The sequence below is a fragment of the Magnolia sinica genome, chromosome 3, assembly GCF_029962835.1.
Source record: "Magnolia sinica isolate HGM2019 chromosome 3, MsV1, whole genome shotgun sequence".
Classification (NCBI taxonomy): domain Eukaryota; kingdom Viridiplantae; phylum Streptophyta; class Magnoliopsida; order Magnoliales; family Magnoliaceae; genus Magnolia; species Magnolia sinica.
This window is the reverse complement of record NC_080575.1, coordinates 115,080,899-115,101,526: the sequence shown is the minus strand read 5'-3', so window position 1 is coordinate 115,101,526 and position 20,628 is coordinate 115,080,899. Positions and strand designations below refer to the sequence as shown.

General features: G+C 38.7%; 2 protein-coding genes across 2 annotated transcripts; both read left to right on the top strand.

Annotated features, from left to right (window-relative positions):
• Nucleotides 1–1,992: 1,992 nt before the first annotated feature.
• On the top strand, nt 1,993–11,318 carry LOC131238718 (uncharacterized). The gene is made up of 4 exons (XM_058236328.1): nt 1,993–2,658; nt 9,735–9,881; nt 10,181–10,321; nt 11,027–11,318. The coding sequence occupies exons 1-4, from the start codon at nt 2,086–2,088 to the stop codon at nt 11,249–11,251; spliced, it is 1,086 nt and encodes a 361-aa protein (XP_058092311.1). The 5' UTR covers nt 1,993–2,085; the 3' UTR covers nt 11,252–11,318.
• A 3,067-nt stretch (nt 11,319–14,385) lies between these two features.
• LOC131238717 (uncharacterized) lies at nt 14,386–19,539 on the top strand. Its single transcript, XM_058236327.1, has 5 exons — nt 14,386–14,463; nt 15,432–15,918; nt 17,080–17,226; nt 17,618–17,695; nt 19,326–19,539. Exons 2-5 carry the CDS (start codon nt 15,541–15,543, stop codon nt 19,527–19,529), a joined length of 807 nt encoding a protein of 268 aa, XP_058092310.1. The 5' UTR covers nt 14,386–14,463; nt 15,432–15,540; the 3' UTR covers nt 19,530–19,539.
• Nucleotides 19,540–20,628: the final 1,089 nt, after the last annotated feature.

The following is a 20,628-nucleotide window of genomic DNA, read 5'->3' as shown; positions in this document are numbered from 1 at the left end:
CAAAAAGATAAAACTTACCCGATTCAAACAACCTCGAATCTCACCCCTGTTACACCCTTTGAAAACCCTAAAACCCTTTTAAAACTCTTGGAATAACTTTAGAAAGCCTTAGAGTGTTTTAGAAAAGCCATAGGAACTCCTATTTATAATATAAGAAATTTCACTTTCGCACCGACTTGGAATAGTCTGAAAACTGCCTCAAATTTATGCAGCCCGTGTATTGTCTGCGTAACTTTCGATGAGTCGAAGCAAATTTTCGATAAGTTGAGAATCACAAAAATTCTAATATACTTTGTTACTGAACTTAGAGCCAAACTTTCTTGGGCTAGTCGAACTTTTTCAGATTTAAGACATCTTTTAACAACACTTAGGTGGTGGTAGCCATGAAGATCCTGAGAGCACATCAACTAAGGCATGATCTGGCTGCTAGAATACTTTTGGCTTACAACTAATTGAAATTAAACTGTCCAAATCATGGGATCCCAGCTTGCATGTGTAATGTGCTAAAATTGTGGCTTACATGTTTATCTGATAATTGGATTGGTGGACATTTATTAGACTGTTAAAGATGAAAAATATACAAGTGCTCTTTATCCATAAACAAGCGTCCACAAATCATAAAGGTTGGGTTAAGTTAACCAATCTTATTTTGGAACTACGACTCAGAGAGAATAATTTATATAATTTAATTAGTTCAATTTGACTTAACGTGTATCACGTTTGCAATTTCAGGGTATCAAGTAAGCTTGTGTATCAAGCAACGAAAGCTACCGGAGTATCAAGTAAGCTGCCGGAGTATCAAGTAAATCCCTGATGTCGATGCCTTGCTTCTGCGATAGGCAAAGGGGAGTTATGTGATACTTAGGAAGCGCATAACGCTTGATACACAGGCGCTTAGATATTGTAAACGTGGCAACTACTGACTCAAATTAAACCTACAAAATTGTGTAGGACACTCTTCTGTAGTTACAGTCCCAGTGTCAAATTGATTGAACGAACCTAACCTCTGAGTTGTGGACACTAGTTTTCTGTAACCAAACCATTGGATATATTCATTTTTAACCATCCAATAAATGTTCAACAATCTGATAATCAGATAATTAAGTAAGAGTAATTTTTTATTTCGTGACCAATCTAAACCTGAAATCATAATATGAACAGTTTAATTTCACTTACCTGTATGCCACGTGTGCAATTTGTAAGTAATTTATTAAGTGCCTGCATATTATCCATCACACTTTGCCAAGTACGAAAGTTTTTCTAAGGGAATCCGGAAAAAGTACGGTCATGCTTTGCTTTTAACCCGAAACACAGGACTCTTCGTAAGCGATGTACCCTCCCGCGAGTTACTAACTGAACCCTACTCTCATCTAGGCCCCACGCAGCCGTGTGTGGACAGCACGTGGGACCCACCGTTTCGTTTGCTCGGCATTAGCAGCTGTGGCTCAAAATTCATGCCGGTATGGTCATCAGGTGTGTCACACCTGTGTAAAGGAAGCGGACGGTTGTAAAGCCTACCATATGATGTATGAGACTTGCATCCACAACGTCCATATTTTTTGATAGCCCACTTTAGTGTATTATCTCAAAAATGCATCATATCCAAATCTCAGGTAAAACACACCACAGGAAACAGTGGTGGTCGACCATTTAAAACCTCTTGTGGGCCACAAAAGTTTTAGATCAATATGATATATGCGTGGTCCCTTCATCCATGTCTTATTGAACTTACCAACAAGTTGGATGGCAAATAAACTTTCCGGTAGCCCTCAAATAAGCTTTTAATGGTGGGTATTCAATCACCACGGTTTCCTGTGGTGTGGTCCGAATAAGATTTCGATATTTTTAATTTTTGGGATCATGCCCTAGAATGAGCTGTCAAAACGGATGGATGTTGTGGATTTAAGACGCACACATCAAGGTGGGCCCAACAGTCAGGGATCGACTAAAGCTGCGCCATCGGGACACGTGAGAGTAGGATTCAGATGCCTACTCACGCTAGTAGAAATGTCATCCATCTCCTCTTAAAAACAAATCCAAGCTATCAAGCGAACCCCAACAAATCCATCAAAGCCCATCAATCCCATGGAAGCCACGTTCTGCCTATCTCGCCACCTCTGTACGAAGCCCATCTTCACCACACCTTACGACAGATCAACCATCTTCCACTTTCACGTCGATCTCAGCTTCCACCGCCATTGTTCACTGCCTGTCCGCACTCTGCAATCATGGCCCACTCAGAAGGCCCATCGAAAGACGTCAGTCGTCAACTCTCTTCCGACGCCTAAAGACAAAAACGGTGGCGATGATGGGGTTGAGCCGCCCATATTGGTGAAGACAACGGTAGTCATGGCTTGTGTCCTAGGAGCCATATGTTTGAGCGGCATGGTGGGCCCACGGGCACTCGCAATCCCACTAGGAATTAATTTCCCGTGGTCGATGGGTAACCAAAACCCTACAGTTAGTGATCAGAACGATAACCCGATGGGAACTATAGGAAATGATGAGAAGGATAACCTGATGTTACTTAATGAGAGAGCACTCAAGGCGTTGATGGATGCAATTGATCCACCCCCTCAGAGATCAGAATTGGAAAAGGCTAAAAGCAAGCTGGCTGAGCTTATAGAGGAAGAGCGATTTGAGTTTACCGATTTGCAGGTTTTGTAGTGTGCACATTTCCCATTTTCTTTATAACTTTTATTGCTGTGTTTGGACGTTCTATCACAATTTAATTGAATTGCAATTTTATTAGTTGGGTTAGTTGAAATCATGAAATTGCACTCACCCTCCCATACAACTTGCAACCAAGTTCGTTTCTAGTTGCACGCTTTCATGATATCTCCTACGTGATCGACTGTTTATTTGAAGTATGGTACCAAATGGATTTTAGTGTCGAAAGATACACCTTAACTCAGTTGGCATAAGTCTTAGGGTCGTTTGGTTGATGGTAATAGGTGGTACATGGATGCACATGGGAAGAAGGAAAAAAAAAAGTCATTTGATTGATGATAAACAATGGAAATTGAAATCAATGTGAAAGAAATGCAGCATAATCGTTCGATCATATGCAAATACTTGAAAGGGTCGGATTTTTTAAGGTAGTCCCACTTTTATGGTCCACTCAAGGCTCAAAATTCCTTATTTTTTACTCTCTCTCTCTCTCTCTCTCTCTCTCTCTCTCTCTCTCTCTCTCTCTCTCTCTCTATATATATATATATATATATATATATATATATTTCAATGGGTATTTTACAATTATTATGTTGAATGTCAAATATATTAATTTGGGGTATTAAAATTGATTTACTTAATGCATGCATTCTAATTATAGACATTCAAACACAATTTTTGAAGTCCAGTGTATTCTAATTACAACCATCCAAACACGACTGAGATTTTTAATTAACATCGATTCCATTTACCATATGATTTTGATTCCAATGTATTTCAATTACAAGCATCCAAACAAGGCTGATGATGATGATTTATGATAGATAGGTATTTAGAAATATTTATTAATATATCTTAATCCATTTTTATATTGGGTGTATCATTGAGTGGGTGTTTGTTGGCTGTATAAGCCAGAGCTTTTCTTGGCTTTATAAAGCCTTAGCACAACTTAAATCTGATGCAGAAGGAAGAAAGAGAGAAAAAAAACAGAATTTTTATTTTTTAAACTGTTTTGCTACTGCAAACTTCTCACACTTGCTATTGACTTGCTTGCTTTGCTTGCTACAACCGGATACACAAGATGCCAATTTATAGGCATTTGAATGTAAGGTGAAAAGACAAAACTGCCCCTACTAGGAGCTTCTAACACTTAATATTCCTGGAAAATACACGAAGCATTTCATCTTCCAAAACAGCTCCATGAGAAGTATTGCTGTGCTTTGGAAGATGAATAGTCATAACAAATGTTGGGCTTTGGTTTGCAATTCCAATACTCGATACCCTTCAAATCAAAACTGGCTTCATTCCCAGCATCGTTCTTAGTCGTTTGAATGCATCTGTCTGCAATGTCTTTGTGAAAATATCTGTCACCTATTCCATAGTATGACAATATTCTAATTTTATCATTTTTTTGCTTCAAATGATTTCTCAGAAAATGATATCGGGTATCAATGTGTTTGTTTTTTCCATGCTGCTTGAAATTTTTGGCTAGCTTGATTGCCGACTTATTATCCACATATATGACTGTGGATTCTTCCTACGGATGCTTCAGCTTATTTAACAGATTTCTTAACCAGATTCTCTCATAGATAGTGGACGATACTGTCATGTACTCTGCTTCACATGTGGACAGAGTGACCACACTCTGCTTCTTAGAATTCCATGTGAAAGCAGTCATTTCGAAATAAAATACATAGCCAATAGTGCTCTTTCTTTCATCTTGGTCACCTCCCCAATCACTAAGTATTCATATAGCATTGCTTCATCATCGTATGGATAGAAAAGACTGACTTTCATTATTCCTTTGACGTACCTGAGGATTCTTTCTGCAGCAAGCCAGTATGATTCTTTTGGTGCTTCCATGTACTTACTTAGAAGCCCAACACTGTAGACGATATCTGGCCTTGTGATTATGAGGTACCATAGGCTTCTAATCAAACTCTTGATTATAGTTGAGTCAATGCTTCTTCCTTCTCCTCCTTTGTCAATTTTAAGTTTGTTGTTACAGGCATGTTTACGGCATTGCAATTGGCCATCTTGAACTTTTCAAGCAATTCCTTGACATACTTCTTCTAAGATATATAGATGTCACCATGTTGTTGCTTCACTTCAATGCCCAAAAAAGGGACATCAGACCTCTGTCAGTCATCTCGAATTCCTTAAACATGGCATTTTTAAATTCATCAAACATCGGTCGGCTGTTTCCTTTAAATAGTAAATCATCAACATATAAGCATATTATAAGCATATCGCCATGAGCATTCTTCTTAATGTAAACTGCATGCTTATATGGACATTGGGCGAAACCATTCTCTTAAAGATAGTTGTCGATGCGTGCATTACAAGCACATGGAGCTTGTTTTAACCTATAGAGGGCTTTCTTTAGTCAATACCCCTTGTGTTCTTCCCCTTGCATAACAAAGTCTTCAGGCTGGTCAACATAGACCTCTTCTTCCAGAATTCCATTCAGGAATGTAGATTTCATATCTAGTTGATAGATCATCCAACTGTGATGGGCTACAAGGGAGATAATCATCCTCACAGTGTTAAGGCGAGCAACAGAAGCAAAGACTTCTTCATAGTCCACCCCATACTTCTGTTTGTAGCCCTTTGCTACAAGCCTTGCCTTGTAGCGATCGATCTCACCATCAGCATTTTGCTTGATCTTCTATACCCATTTGACGCCAATAGTTTTCTGGCCATTAGGAAGCGTAGTCAGCTCCCATGTGTCATTTTTCTCAATGGCATAAATTTCTTCTTTCATAGCGATTCTCCAACATTATTCTTTTATAGCCTCCTGAAATGTCAGAGGCTCATGATCTGCATACAGGAAGAAAAGATTAACCTCTTCAGTTTGCTCATAGATGTCGCTTAAGTTTTTCACTTCTATAAGTGCCATGGGTGAGGACGAGCTGGTCGAATTTTGACTTAATTGAGTACTTTCGGGAGTGATGGAATGTACTCCTAGACTTCTGTGTACTGATGATGCGGCCGAAGAAGGTGTTGCGAGCATTTACTCTTGACAGTCATGCCTTTCTTCATGTTCTTCTATTTCGACTTGAATATCTTTGGTCGATTCTTCATCATTCTATTTCCAAGTTTCTTCCTCACTAAAGACCACATATCTACTCACCACTACTTTATCGGTTAGTGGATTGTAGAGCTTGTAGGCTTTAGATTCTTCACTGTAACTAATGAAGATACATTTCGCACCACGATCATCAAGCTTCCTTCTTCTTGCTTCTGAAACTTGAGTGTAGGTGACACACCCAAAGATCCTTAGGTGTGTCACACTCGGTTTGTAACCACTCCATGCCTCCTGTGATGCCATATTTCTGACGCTCTTGGTTGGACACTGATTGAGCAAGTAGGCAGTACATGCAACTGCCTCTACCAAGAAGCTCTTTAGCAGGCCTTTCTCTTTGAGTATGGTTCTTGTCATGTCGAGGATGGTGCGGTTATTTCGTTCCGCAATGCCATTCTGCTATGGCGTGTAGGTTGCACTGTGTTGCTGCTTGATGCCTTGTTCCCTATAAAAATCTTGAAATACATTTAAGGTGTACTCTCTACCTCTGTCAGATCTGAGTACTTTAATTTTCTTACCACTTTCAACTTCAACACGAGCTTTGAAAATTTTAAAGATAGTGAAAGCGGAAGATTTTTCTTTAATGCAATACACCCAAAGTCTTCTGTTGAAAGCATCAATAAAGGTAATAAAGTATTTATTACATCCAAGCAAGGGTGTTTCAAGTGGTCCGTAGCTATCAGTGTGAACCAACTAAAGTGGTTCCTTTACTCTTCTGGACACTCCACTTGGGAAGGAGTTTCTTTGTTGCTTGCCGAGTGTACACGCCTCACACACATGTTCTGTAGCTTCAATAGTCGGCAAGCCATACACCATACTTAATGAGGATAAGAGTTTAAGGCCACTGAAATGGAGATGCCTAAAGCGAAGATGCCATCTCCATGAATCATTCTTCACGAGTCCATAGAGGCACTTCTTAGCCTTTGTGTTAATGTAGAGCGGAAACATGCGATTCTTTGCCATTTGGACTTTGAGCCACAAGTCTCCTGTGAGTATCTCTTATAGAGAGAGAATAGTTCTCCATGTGTATGACATACCCCTTCTCAAGGAGTTGGCCGATACTGAAGATGTTATTTTTCATGTTTGGTACGTAATACACATTAGAGATGTAATTTGGCTTACCATTCTTCTGATAGATTTTAACTTTTCATTTACCTATCATGGGTACCTTTGATGAGTCACCAAAACTCACGTTGCCACGAACTCTTTTGTGAGTTCCACGAACAGTTCTTTATTACCACTTATGTAGTTATTTGCACCAGTGTTGAGATACCACACATCTGGCCGTTCACATGCATTTTCTTATGTGAAGAGGAGTGTGGAGTCTTCTTGTTCATGGTGTGATGCTTCAGCATAATTGGATCATTCATCTTGATCCACTTTGCTCCAACACTCAAAGGCATAATGGTCGAATTTCTTGCAATTGTGGCATTGAACATTCTTTGTGTTTCCACGACCACGTATGAATCGGCCTCTACCATTTCCTCTTTCAGGGAAATAGGTAAACTTTTGTTGATTTTGTTGATGGCTTGGATGATATCCATGCTCTCTGCTTCTTGCACGATTGCTAGTGCCATAGCCCCCTCATTGTATATGGTCATTCTTTTATTCATTTAGAGTCAACTTAGACTCTAAGGCATGTTCAAGCGTTAAACTAACATTCTTTTACATTTGTTACTCATGCACTTGCAACGATCTCATCAGTTCTTCAATGGACAGTTTTTCTAAGTCATTTGATTCTTCGATCGCCACAATCACATGATCAAACTTAGTTATAAGAGATCGCAGTGCCTTTTCCATGACACGTATGTCTTCAACTTTTTCACTATTTCTTTTTAAATTGTTAATAATAACAATTAGATGTGAGAAGTAGTTAGAGATACTTTCACTTTCCTTCATGTGTGCCGCTTCGAACTTGGCCCTTAGTATTTGAAGGAGAACCCGCTTTACTCAATCAACACCCTTGAAGATGGTGTCAAGGGTATCCCAAGCTTGTTTACTTGATGTCACTTTGGCAATCTTTTCAAAGGTTGATTCATCCAACCCTTGATAGAGGAAGAACAAAGCCTTGTTGTCTTTCTTCCTTTGATTTTTGAGAGCGGTCTTTTCTTCGTTGGTGAAGGCGGCTTCTTCCTCCATAGTGGGTTCTACATACCCATCAATGACGATCTCCCATAGTTCTTGCTACCTGAACAACGCCTTCATTTGGATGCACCATTTTTCATACTTGTCCTTAGACAATTTAGGAACCTGTGGTTGGATTGTGTTGGCCATTTGAACAAGCTTTATGGGTTAGATGACTTGGTTTTACTAAGCCTCAAGAGGACACAAACAATCTGATTTTTTTTTAAGAATGGTTGATTTTTTTATTTTTTATTTTTGAAAATGAAGGGAGAGGGGAAGATCTGATTTTTTTTTAAAACAGATTTTTTTTAGCTCAAAAAACTTCTGAAATTTTCTTTTATTTTTTTTTGGCTGAAAAACTACTGAAATCTGGTTTCTTTTTTTTCTTCTTTTTTTTTGCTGAAATCTGATTTTATTTTTTTTTGGCTGAAAAACTGCTGGCAATCTGATTTTTTTTTTGCTAAAATCTCTTCTTTTTTTTTTTGCTGAAAAACTGCTGGCAATCTCCAACCAGGGAACTGAGAAAAGAACTTGGCTTTGCAATCTGATTTTTTTTATTTTTTTAAAATAGATTTTTTTTTTTTTTTTTTTAGAAAAAAATCTGTACTTGGCCAAAAAAAATTGCTAGAAACTTCTTGTAGAAGAAGAACCTGGGCTCTGATACCAGTTTGTTGGCCGTATAAGCTAGAGCTTTTCTTGGCTTTACAAAGCCTTAGCACAACTCAAATCTAATGCAGAAGGAAGAAAGAGAGAAGAAAAACAGAATTTTTATTCTTTTAAACTGTTTTGCTACTGCAAACTTCTCACACTTGCTATTGACTTGCTTTACTTGCTATAACCAGACACACAAGATGCCAATTTATAGGCATTTGAATGTAAGGTGAAAAGACAAAATTGCCCCTACTAGGAGCTTATAACACTTAATATTCGTAGAAAATACACAAAGCATTTCATCTTCCAAAACAGCTCCATGGGAAGTGTTGTAGTGCTTTGGAAGATGAACAGTCACAACAAATGCTGGGCTTTGGTTTGCAATTCCAACAGTGTTGGGTATCAGTTGGTAATAACCGCCTGCATTGAGTGGAATGTTAGTGGAAAAAATTTAATAGTGTGCATCTATGGGATCAATTCTCAATAGAAAAAGATTGTGTGCAAAAATTTCTACCATAGCTAGTGACTTTGCTTTATTCAACAAATTATTGTAATTCAATTCTCCAATACATATACAAACATATTCAAACATACTTGCACAAAATATGTGAATATGGAAAAAGTAATGGCTATTTAATTATAATTATCATTATTATTATTTGAATATATTCCATTTTTGGAACTTTTTAATATTTCACCTAACAGCTAACAATTATCTTGTATTTTTTGCTAAAGAAAAATGGATTAGGATAAAATTCTACTAGATTTTCTAAACAATCACAACTTTTGCATAAAGATATAAATCATTTTGTAAATTTATATTTTTTTGTAATTCAAACGGTAAATGTGTCAAATTAATATATATATATATATATATATATATATATATATATATATATATATATATATATATATATATATCTTTTACTAATGATTTCACCAATCCAAAAAATGCTTGAAATTAAGAACTTTCCCCCACTTGACTGCATGTATTTTCCAAACTTTGACCGTACAGATAGGGGTGGAAAGACCCATTTGTCTCTTATCTATTTTATTTTTCTAAATGCTTAAAAAACAGACAAGAGGCAAATGGATTACACATAATATAGGGTTGGATATCATGAACTTAAAAAGATTTCCTATAAAAACCTCAATAATATTTTCACTAACAGCATTTATCATAACCTTTTTTCCAACTGTGCAGGATCTTGCACGCAAGCTGAAAATGACTGACAGGGCAGATGCAACGATAAAAAAATTACAAACCAAGTATGAAACCTTCCGCAAAGAGAAACGCGGTCAGGAATTTTATGAACTAAAGTTAATATTAGTAGAGATGCTTCTCTACCAAGTACTCCTCTAAACTCAAATCTTCTCTTGATCATTATTCATAATTCTCTTCTTGGTTTTTATTCATTAGATGGTTAGGATTGCCCGATCAGAATCTTTAATAACCGATCCATGGTGGAGACAACCAGGACGAAAGTCCATACCGATTCCAATTGTCCACTTGTTCGACTGGCTGGACCACTAGTACTGTTCAAGGGTGGCCCATCTACCATGTGGGTCCACTAGGACAATAGACCATCTACAACTCTTACGTTAGTGATGATCAGGGCAGCAAAGATGAATTCCTTGTTATTGTGGCAGGGAGAATATCAAAAAGCTATAACGCTTCTGCAACCAAATTACGGAAGAGGCTCTAAAGCAGACACCAAAGGGGGCCCAAGTTCCAATGACGTGGAAGTGGAACGTTTTTTCATGTCGGATGCGAGGCCTGAACTATACCTGGTGAATCTTCTCTCTCTCTCTCTCTCTCTCTCTCTCTCATTTTCTTGGATTGAAGGTTTGGATTGGGCCTGCCCAAAATCTTAAAACCTAAGGCCCGAGCCCAGCAAAGTCCTCGCACAACAGCCTCAAACCTGACATTTAAGATTGTGCAATCAGCCAGATATTCCTGGTATGCTCCACCAGCAATGGGGCCCGCAGTTTGGACGAGCCAGATTTATTTTATGCCTATACCACAAGCACAATGGCAAAATGGATATGATTATCGGGAGTCATGCTCCCCTGCGCACCTACGCACGTGCGCACCTTTTCACACGTGTCATGGGTGTCTAATCTGAACGGTCCATGTGATGTGCAATTCCATGAAACCTCATGTAGCAAATTTTCATCCTGATCTAAAATTCTGTTGGGCCATAGCAAAGAGAAATGCAAATCAAGGGAGGAAAATGTTTTCATTTTTATGGGCCATAAAAGTTTTAGATCAAAGTAAAACTTGGGCCCGGAGGGTTTCACGAGGTGCTGCTTCACATGAACGGTTCAGATGTTGTATCCACATCACGTAGGATGGGTTCTCAAAAAAGTTCGTACGAAGTACGTACGAACTGGTTCGCAGGTGAGCGTTTCCGTGATTATCGGTATGGATTTCTGTACACATTTGATTTTGGTGATGCGTCTGAGGAATTGCATGTATTTGTTCGTGCAATACAGGCTGCTGCATATCTACTAATTGGTGATGAACGAGAGGCTAGAAAGAATTGGACAGATTTTCAAGAGAAGGCTAAAGGGTCTTTTGGCGCGCCACCCAGAATTGACGGTGAAGATGGTAACGGAGGTGGACCGCCACTGGCCCAAACCATGAAGTTTGAAATTTTTAAAGCTCGCATGGAGGAACTAAAACGAAAAATAGAAGCAGCTAAGAAGAAGCCCAAGTAATGGGAATTCTCTCTTGGTAATCGCTTGTTGTTGTTGTTGTTGTTGGTTTTTTTTTTTTTTTTTTTTTTTTTTTTTTTTGTAAGCTGGCCCGATGAACGATCCATACTGTTAGGACTTCTGTTCGCAGAAGCATTTTCACCGTATATGTAGTTTCTTCGCAAAACAATCATCACCATATACTGGTATTCATGGAAGTCAATAGAGGAGGTGGTTCTTTTCGACAGAAAGAAAGCTGACATCCAACAGCAGGAACTTCTTCTTTCTTTTTTTTCTTTTTTTCTTTTTTTTCCTTTTCTTTTCAGGTGAATGTGGACCATGGCTATATTTTCTTTTAACTTGCCATTTTGTAGGCCAGATCACCAGTGCCATGGCCCTACTTGCATGGACCAGGTCCTGTAGCACAACATCAATGAGATTACTAGATCATCATAATAAAACAATGTATTATTAATCTATATTACTCTTGAATGTCAAGTCTTGACACTTTTTTTTTGGGGTGGGGGATCAAGTCACACTCCATGTTATGGGTGGGGGGCACCCATGTCAGTACACACAGCACCCATAACACACACTTCATGTTATGGGTGGGGGGCACCCATGTCAGTACACACACTCCATGTTAGCCACCCCCCTAAGGGATCGATACCAAGACCTCAAGTGTTGAAACGAGGTATCTCCACTCAGTCTGCCAGTTGAGCTATGGATCTGGGTGTACGTCTTGACACTTCATTTCAAAATAATAACTAAAAGTGAACCCTACTTTATAGATAACCCAAATCTATAACTGTACTTCTATTAAATAATCAGTGTGGATTGTTTGTTTTTCTTCCTATTGATCAGATGATTAAAATCATTCAATCAAGAGGAATGGGCAATCAAAGGTGGAGCCCACCTTCAATGTGGACCATCCATCATGTAGACCCCACCTTCAATGTGGATCGCCTATCTTGTGGGGTCCATTAAGGTGGGTTGTCCATCTTTGCGCATTCAACTTTGACAGTTACAGTCCATCATATGGTGAACAAATTTTTATTTTATTTTAATAGTCTTTTATTTATTTTTTTTAGTGAATTTAAGACTATTTTTTAGCTTTAGAAAATACATCTAGTATAAAAAGTATCTAAAAAATATTATTATTTCAAATAATTTATTGAAGAGAGCAACAAATTTTTGTGGAGCTTATTTTTACGCTTCTACTCAATAGGCCCTAAATTTTATACAATGTTGCCTATGGATTGGATCAAAAGGCTAATCAAATTGGTTTTTTTTTTTTTTTTGGGGGGGGGGGGGAGGGGGGGTTAGCTTGTTAGTACACACCCATGTCAGTACACACACTCTAATCAAATTGTTGATTGGACCTATATTTGTGCAAATGATCTTAACCGTCCATGCTAAGGCAATGGATCAAGTAGTTAATATTTGTTGGGTCAGTTTGATGTTTCCATGGTATCCCATGAAATGTGCATTGGAATTGATGAGCAGTCTAGGTCTTCCAAGCAACTAAGAACACTATTACTTACAGTACTCATAGAGGATTTTATTTACCTGCTCGTTTACTTCTAAATTTTCTCTTATAGAGATAATTTCATTTACATGCCCATTTACTCTCATAAAATGATTTTAACTTTTGTTAACCATATGTGAAGAAACCTTTGGAAGCACCTAAGCCATTTTGGTTTTGTTGCCATCCATGTCATACATTCGGACCGTTTATTAGGTCCAACTACTCTTCTTCTACTACCTTTAAAAAGTCAAAATGATTGGATGAACCAAACCGCATTTACGGGCTTATAGAAATGGATGGGCAAGATCGTTCATGGAAGATAGGTCCAATCACAAATATTTAGGACCATCAGATTACTATGATTTTTACAGAGAAGTCAAAGAACAGGGGAGTGGGCCTAATATGGACGGTCCACATAGATTATGCGGATGCCAACATGTTCAATTGCAAGTAGATGCATGGAAAGGTTTTCATACACTTGGTATACGTGAACATCTCTCTTAATTGTATTAGAGATTTAGGTGGGTTCCACTCTTTAAAGTGTTAACTGAATGTAAGGGTGGAAATGGCAGGAGCTTGGGCTCTTCAACTTGGCCTGAGGGCCAGGCCCAGTCCCAGGCTTGAAATCTAAGTCCGTTGCCGAACTCGGCTCAAGCGACCAATGAATGGCCTAGATTTATGTAGTTGGACTAGTCGTGGATTGGGGGGACACTCAATAAAAATAAAAATTAGATTAGACAGCTGTTTCAGACCGTTGATCATTCCACTCTTTTTGTTACAGGGCCAAATCCGGCCCGTTCCTCTAGGGTGAAGCCTTTGTAGCCTCTGACTTAGTGAACTAGGCCTGGGCCACGGTCCAGCCCCAGACAAGCCCAATGCCATCCCTCGAAGTGAGTGGATAACTAAAGTCATGCAAGAAAAGGCACGCAAAATGGACAGTAGGAGTAAAAGATGGAATGACCGTCCATTTGGCAGGCCTTTATTTGAATGGATGTGATCGTTGGATCAAGGTGAAATTGGGGATGTGTACAATACATGATGGACCTTTGTCACCATCGTGACCATAGGTTGGCTCACTTGAAGGTGGACAGCTTTTACGTTAACTGTCTACTTTTTCAGCCTCTAGACATTTATTTCGGGATGTGGCATGTCATGTAGTTGTATGGTGCATGATCCTGGACCATCCATCTCAGAGAAAAAAAAGGCACAGGACAATGCAATCATAGCCATTAATTTTTAATCTTTCAAAGATTAAATTAGAAAACAGTCAATGGTGGGAGACCCACATAATTAGCGGCATGGATCTCATCACTTTCCTTCCTCTTTATTCAAAGAATGGCACATGGCTCCCTCCTTTTAAGCTCTCCTTCTTCTGCAAGGAAACGGAAACCTGGCATGTGCAAAGAGAGACATGGTCTATACCTTCCTTGGATATGAGCAATTCCCAACAAAAGTGCAAAGAGAGACATCTATACCTTATCTCTCCTTAAGAAAGTGTTTGGAATCATTGATAAAATAATAGAAATAAAAATAAAAATAAAAAGAGCAGTTGAGCTTTTTGAAGTCCATCAATTGGTATTGAAAAATGAATGGTATTCCCCAGAAAGACACATATATAAGTAGGCACACACACCCGTTATTTCTCATTATTTCTTGCAGATTTTACACTGCCTGCCTCTTGTTTTTGCTTGGATGTTTCTTTGCACAGGTAATGATTTCACCTAAAAAATCCTATAAAGCATTTATCACTGATCAGTTGTATTTTACTTTACCTAACAAGTCTTTATCAGCTGCCTCCACTTTCTCTGAAAATGTCACTTAATATACCACGAGAGGGTACAGTACACTTTTTTTTTTTTTTTTTTAAACACACACACACACCCCTAAACACTCACGCTAGTGGAATTTCACCACCTATGGATACTCGAACCCTTGACCAGGTGTTGAAACTCCTGAGAGTCTACCACCCGAGCAAGGGTACAGTACACTTAAAGAACATAAGGTGGAGAGAAAAGATGTGGGCTATATAGACAGGTGCCTCACGTATAGAAAGAGGGAATGGCACAAAACTGCAGAGGTGACTTATCTTCACTCTTTCATATGCCATAGCCCACACGATTCTCCAATCTATATTTTTTTTTTCCTTCTTTTTTCAACAAATGTATGAAGTGGATAACACACCATCATCACGATGGCCCCACTGGGCCTTTCTCAGATATGGCCTCGTCAGCAATATGCTTCGCTGACCAAAAGAATTAAAAGGAGAAAAATGCTCTCCAAGAAACAAAAGCTCACATATCTTTGCAGGGTTAAAATTGGCCAGACATTGGTCATTACCAAAGTGTGAGTCATTTGAAGGCTTTTTGCGGGTGAACCCTGGACCATTTCTTGGAAAGCAACTATATTTTTTTATTTCCAAAAAAAAAATAAAAAATAAAAATAAAAATAAAAAAAATCATTTAAAATATCTTCTCATGTCCTTTGAATATTTAAAGGTCCATTCTATAAAAACTAATTGTAGGAGTAAAATTATCCCCTGCTACTCACAGTATATGGTATATATAGATTTATCAATTAGCAATTCATTATCACTATCAAGGGTTCACATGAATAAAATTTTACATGAATCAAAATGGCCATTAGCGGTAGTTTAATCTCAATTTTTTTGAAATGCAGTTAGGGCAATGACCATGAATATGGCGTACAAAGCCTAACTTACTTCAATCAATCAATGCCTTCTTCTGAGAGAAACCAACTTCTTCATTTGTCTTGATTTTCTTTGTACATGGGTGAAGAAGATACTAAGAAGAACAAAAATTCAGACCATCACGTTTGGCAGGTGCTAGGATGGATTAGCTCCAAGGTCAATGGTGTGACCAGGCACCATCTTGAGGGCGCAGCGGCCGCCACTGCCGTTATCTCTGCATGCCTCTTTGTGTTCGTGTCGAGAAATAAATCCAAGGAATGTAAGGAGAATGTGGGTGACACCAATGGCACTTTCCGTGGGTCCCAGTCACTGAGAGCGCTCCATAGTGGCAGAGTGGCCATGCAGAGGAACTTGGATGCGCAACATGCATCGATCGATCTGGAGGCTCTTGATGAGACTGAGAAAAAGTTCAAGGAGCTAGTGAAGAAGGAGCACCCAGATTTGGTGGAATTGCAGGTTTGTTCAAACAGGTGCATGGATTTTAACAGTAACATTTATAATATGTGTACACTTTGAATTGTTGCTAGGTAGGAAATGGGCCCATAAATCTTGGCTTTGAATGGCCTAATTTTTAATTGGCCATGAAAAACAGATGCAGGCCCAGCCGGTTTAGTTGCTGGGGCTTAAATTCATCCCCAAAACTAGGGCCAAGCAGGCCCCACCATTTTAATGATTGGGCATAGAAGTTATGGCAGGCCAGATATATGGGCCTAAATAATAGGCCCAAGCAAAACCCAAACAACCTTGCCTGCCTTATTTGAGGAATGATACACTGAAATTTTGGTGAATACTGCTAGACATGATGCTTCTACAATCCAAGAAGTGGTCGTAAGTGGAGTCCACCAGTCTTCGAGGTAGAAACATTGGGTGTTTGGACCCACGCCTGACCTAGACACTGCATGTTTAGGGCCAGTTTGGAATGTGGGATTAAGTGGCATGGAGCTGCTTTCGGTATGGAAATTCCATTTGGCATTTGGAAACGACGAAAAGGATTGGATTGATCGAGGTATCATATCATCTGGTAAAAGTTGGAGACCATAGCATTTCTAGCGGATTTTGAATTCCACTACATCTATAGGCCCCACATTGATGCATGTGTTTTATCCACGCCATCCATCTATTTGCGCCATTTACATGTGACAATTAACTTGCATATGCAAGTAGGTGATCGGCATCAGTTGTGAAGTCCACTCCATTGATTACAATTTCATGATCCACCAAATGCAGGTTTCACTTAATGCAATGGTTTTTTCAAAGGATTAATTTTTTATCCCAAATGTGGAATTGGACACTCAAAATACCATGGTATTTTCAAACATGTAATCATTATGCAATAATGGTGTTAATTCTACCAAATATGTAATTCCATATCATTTAATGGCACATTCCAAACAAGCCCTTAGTGCATAGTTTTAATACTTGGTCAAGCCCCATGTGACTCATCTGATTCAACTCAGACTCAGTTGCACCTAATTTCGTTCAATACAACAAGCCACCCTAATGAGAGACCCCAGACCCACCCCCAATTTTCCCCATCTTTGGCGAGTCTCAACTCAAGACTGGTCCAAGTCCCGGAGTCTTTCAACTTTGGTTTTGTGGTGCTGGTATGTTTAGCAGAGCCTTGTGGCTAAGCTGGAAATGAGTGAAAAAGAAGGCAATGGAGTGAAGAAGCTAAGCAAGGCACTAAAGAAAGCTGAAAAAGAAGGTCATTACCATGATGCATATGAGTTGGATATGTTGGTTGTGGAGATGCTCATATATAAGGTCTTTCTCTTATCCCTCCCTCTCATCCATCCCTACTCACGTTTTTATTGCATATGGATTGATGACTAGGCCCAGTCGAATGTGACACATCCGAGTCAACTCAAACTTAGTCAAGTCTTACCTGACTCAACACCACTAGGTGATATTGGGATATGATGTGACTACGCCGACTCATGACTGAACAAGTCAGTCCGAGTCGCAAAGTCCCCCGTGTATATATATATATATATATATATATATATATATATATATATATATATTGGCCCTGGCCACTTTCATAACATGTTACGTTTGTCATTGTAAATTTTCAGCAATTGCTAAATCATTTGTGCAATGATTTAATTAGCTAAAGAATTGTGAAACAAGATTGCTGACTTGGATTACATTGCAGGGAGATTATGAAGAGGCTCTGAAACGTAAATGTCTAAAACACCAAGAGATATCCGATGCCCGGCGGCCTCTTTATAAGGTTGAATCTCTTTATCCTTCTTACCCAACTGTACAAGCGAAAATACAAATCTCTGTTGATTGTTGAATTAGATTTCACAGTTCAATCGAGTTTCTGCTATAATTTGTGATTTTAGTGTATTCTTAGGGGTTGTTTGGTTGGGAAAGTGTATTTGATGTGAATTGGAATCCAACTCACATCAAATACATTAAAGCTCCTTTTTTTTCTTTTTTCTTTTTTTTTTTTTTCCTTTTTTAAAGTCGTAGCAAGATCTTGTGATTGCATTTTACATGGATTTCAATTGCCATTGATTCGTAAGTTAAGATCCTCTCTTTCCGCTAATGTATTTTAAACACATTTGCATGTATTTCAGTAAATTTTGATTATAAGCTGTTAAACATAATTGATAATTTCAATTTATATGAATTCCATGATAATTGCTGATGTATGTCGAATACACAATCTCAAATAATCCTTTAGGACAAACATCCATTTCATCCTCTACCGCCAATCTCGTGCAGAGATGCAATGAGTGTCATGCCCATATGATCAATCACCAGGTCACATGAGATGGCACATTCTCAGCCATCTAAATTGTGTAGCCTAGGTAACACCAACCCTTCATCTCCTAAGGGGTGTTTGGATTGAAAATAATACTTCAGAAATGAATTTGATTCATATGGAAATCAAGTCAGCTGCTGATTGTAAAAACATGTAACGATGGAATTAGATTTTTCACTATATATTAAGGTTTTACTTAAAAAACTTTGGATGCCGATTTCTTCTAATAAGCATTTTATATGTCCATTCTCAAGATTAAGAGAGACAACTCTAATCCTTCGACTATTAAAAAATTAATACTCCTAACCAAACAATAAATTTATTTATTAGATTCCACCGTTCTTCATTCTATTTCCTTAGGATTCCATAGGAGTTTTTCATGTCTAAGTTTTTAATGGGCTTCTCATAAATTTGACACCACTTAATTTTTTATTCTTTGGCTGTGCTCGAGCATTTGATCGAAATCCCCGTGATGGGCCTTCACTGATGATGTTCCCGATCTGGACCGTTCATCCTATGTGTTCCACCTCCACCAATACCGCTCCAATTGCATGATTCTAAGCAATAGTGTACATTCAACTGGTCCTCCATTTTGATGGTATTATGGAACAGATCATCATTTCAATAGGCTTAATGACAAGGTTTCCAAAAGGACCAGACTAAAAGACGACAATATGCATTCAGCTCCATTTACTCAATGGTAGCAACTAATCCCCATGTATTGCTAATCCAGACTGCCTAAACCCTGGGCTCCATCTTGCCATGATCAAATCCCAAAAACTGTCCTGATCAGACCTAACAATCCATTTCGTAGGCACCAAACAAATATTTAAAATGAGAAAGGTTAGAGATCCTAACCAAACAGGCAAAATCAGATGATTATGATCATCTAAACAATTAGATTTTCGAGAATGTATCTACAGTGGGCCCATGAATTAGACAATCTGGACCAACGAACATTATGACATGTGCAGGGCGGATTAGAATATCATCTAGTTCAAAGTGGAAAATGCATACAAGAGCGCATTTACATTGTTCTCGATGAGATGGAAACTTATTCACTTGCATTTCTCTGAAATTTCATGCACAGACTGTTATTCAAATCATATTGGGATGCGAGAAAGACGCCAAGGAATGTTGGAAGGAGTTTCAGCAGATTCGAAGTCGTTTTCAATGGCCGGATCGTTTCCACGATGGATTGGATTATTCAGTTGTAAATGATTTTGACAAGTTCAAAGAGACCGTAAATTTTCTTAAGAAAGAAATCGAAGATGGTTATAAGAAACCCAAATAATGATTAGAAAGAGGAGAACATTGTACCATTTCAATTCCAAATGCTGTAAATATGGTCATTAGACTCAGCGACTCCATCGGACTCATTAAGTTCCGAATCGAGTCACAACTCAGCTGAGTCAGGTGAGTACCCAAATCAATCGTAAGGGTGGGTGTAAATTCAGAGGAATTCTTTCTCCTAATTGCATTTTCATGCACTTCAAAATTGGATGCGCACATTGAGCATTGAAAGATGGCTGGCGGTCGATGGGCCATGCGGGCTTGGCTTTCTTTGAGCTGATCAGCTAGGGCTGAAACACTGGGCTCAACAGCAAGAACTAGGCCTATTTTAAGCTGGTTGTTAACGGGCTAGGCCGGGTTGTGCATAAGAGCACATCAGCCCAGCTGACCAGTCTAAGGTTTAAATGGAATTCTTGAAAATATTATGAATGATTGGGCACACAATGAAATCTGGCACAGGAGAGTGTGGCTGGAGCGGGCCTGCTTTTTTGCCTGCATGGGCTGGGCCAGGTTGACTACTGTGTGGACCGGGCTAAAAAGACCTCGGCCCACCCCAACTAGGCCCGTTGAGAGCCCTGGGGACTGGCGATGGGAGATGCACTGAGTCACGATGCACACTGTCTGCACACACATAGTTGATAAATACTGGAAATTGGTTATAATATAATACAAAAACAACAACAACAACAAACGATGAAATTTCCCAATTTCCAGGACTTAAAACAAACCTAAGACAGCTGTGAGATCGTCCAAATTGTGGGGCCCACCGTCTAAATTCCATGGCCAGAGTAAAATCGATAAGATCCGTCGGGCCACTTATAACTTTTATGTTGTACTCATTCCGAAACGAGGCCTATGATTTTGATGGTCTGGATTTTCTTACATGCATACCATGTGTGTAGAGGAGTTCCAACAATGAATCAACTCTTTCAGCTTCTTTCGACCGAAAATCCAAATATAATTCAATCTAAGCCATTCAAACCATGGATCCTATTGTGAATGGATAGTTTCCTAAAGATCTTAACCATTTATATACCAGCTTCCGAATTTGAATCGTTTACTATTTCCTTTGTAACCATCTCCAAAAATCTCTTACAGAT

Excerpts from the sequence above, each read along its gene's own strand:
- LOC131238718 (XM_058236328.1), top strand. The coding sequence starts at position 2,086 with ATGGAAGCCACGTTCTGCCTATCTCGCCACCTCTGTACGAAGCCCATC. Across the intron at positions 9,882-10,180 it reads TAGAGATGCTTCTCTACCAA|GGAGAATATCAAAAAGCTAT; the intron begins GTACTCCTCTAA and ends TTATTGTGGCAG. Across the intron at positions 10,322-11,026 it reads CGAGGCCTGAACTATACCTG|GCTGCTGCATATCTACTAAT; the intron begins GTGAATCTTCTC and ends CGTGCAATACAG.
- LOC131238717 (XM_058236327.1), top strand. The coding sequence starts at position 15,541 with ATGGGTGAAGAAGATACTAAGAAGAACAAAAATTCAGACCATCACGTT. Across the intron at positions 17,227-17,617 it reads TGGAGATGCTCATATATAAG|GGAGATTATGAAGAGGCTCT; the intron begins GTCTTTCTCTTA and ends ATTACATTGCAG. Across the intron at positions 17,696-19,325 it reads CCCGGCGGCCTCTTTATAAG|ACTGTTATTCAAATCATATT; the intron begins GTTGAATCTCTT and ends TTTCATGCACAG.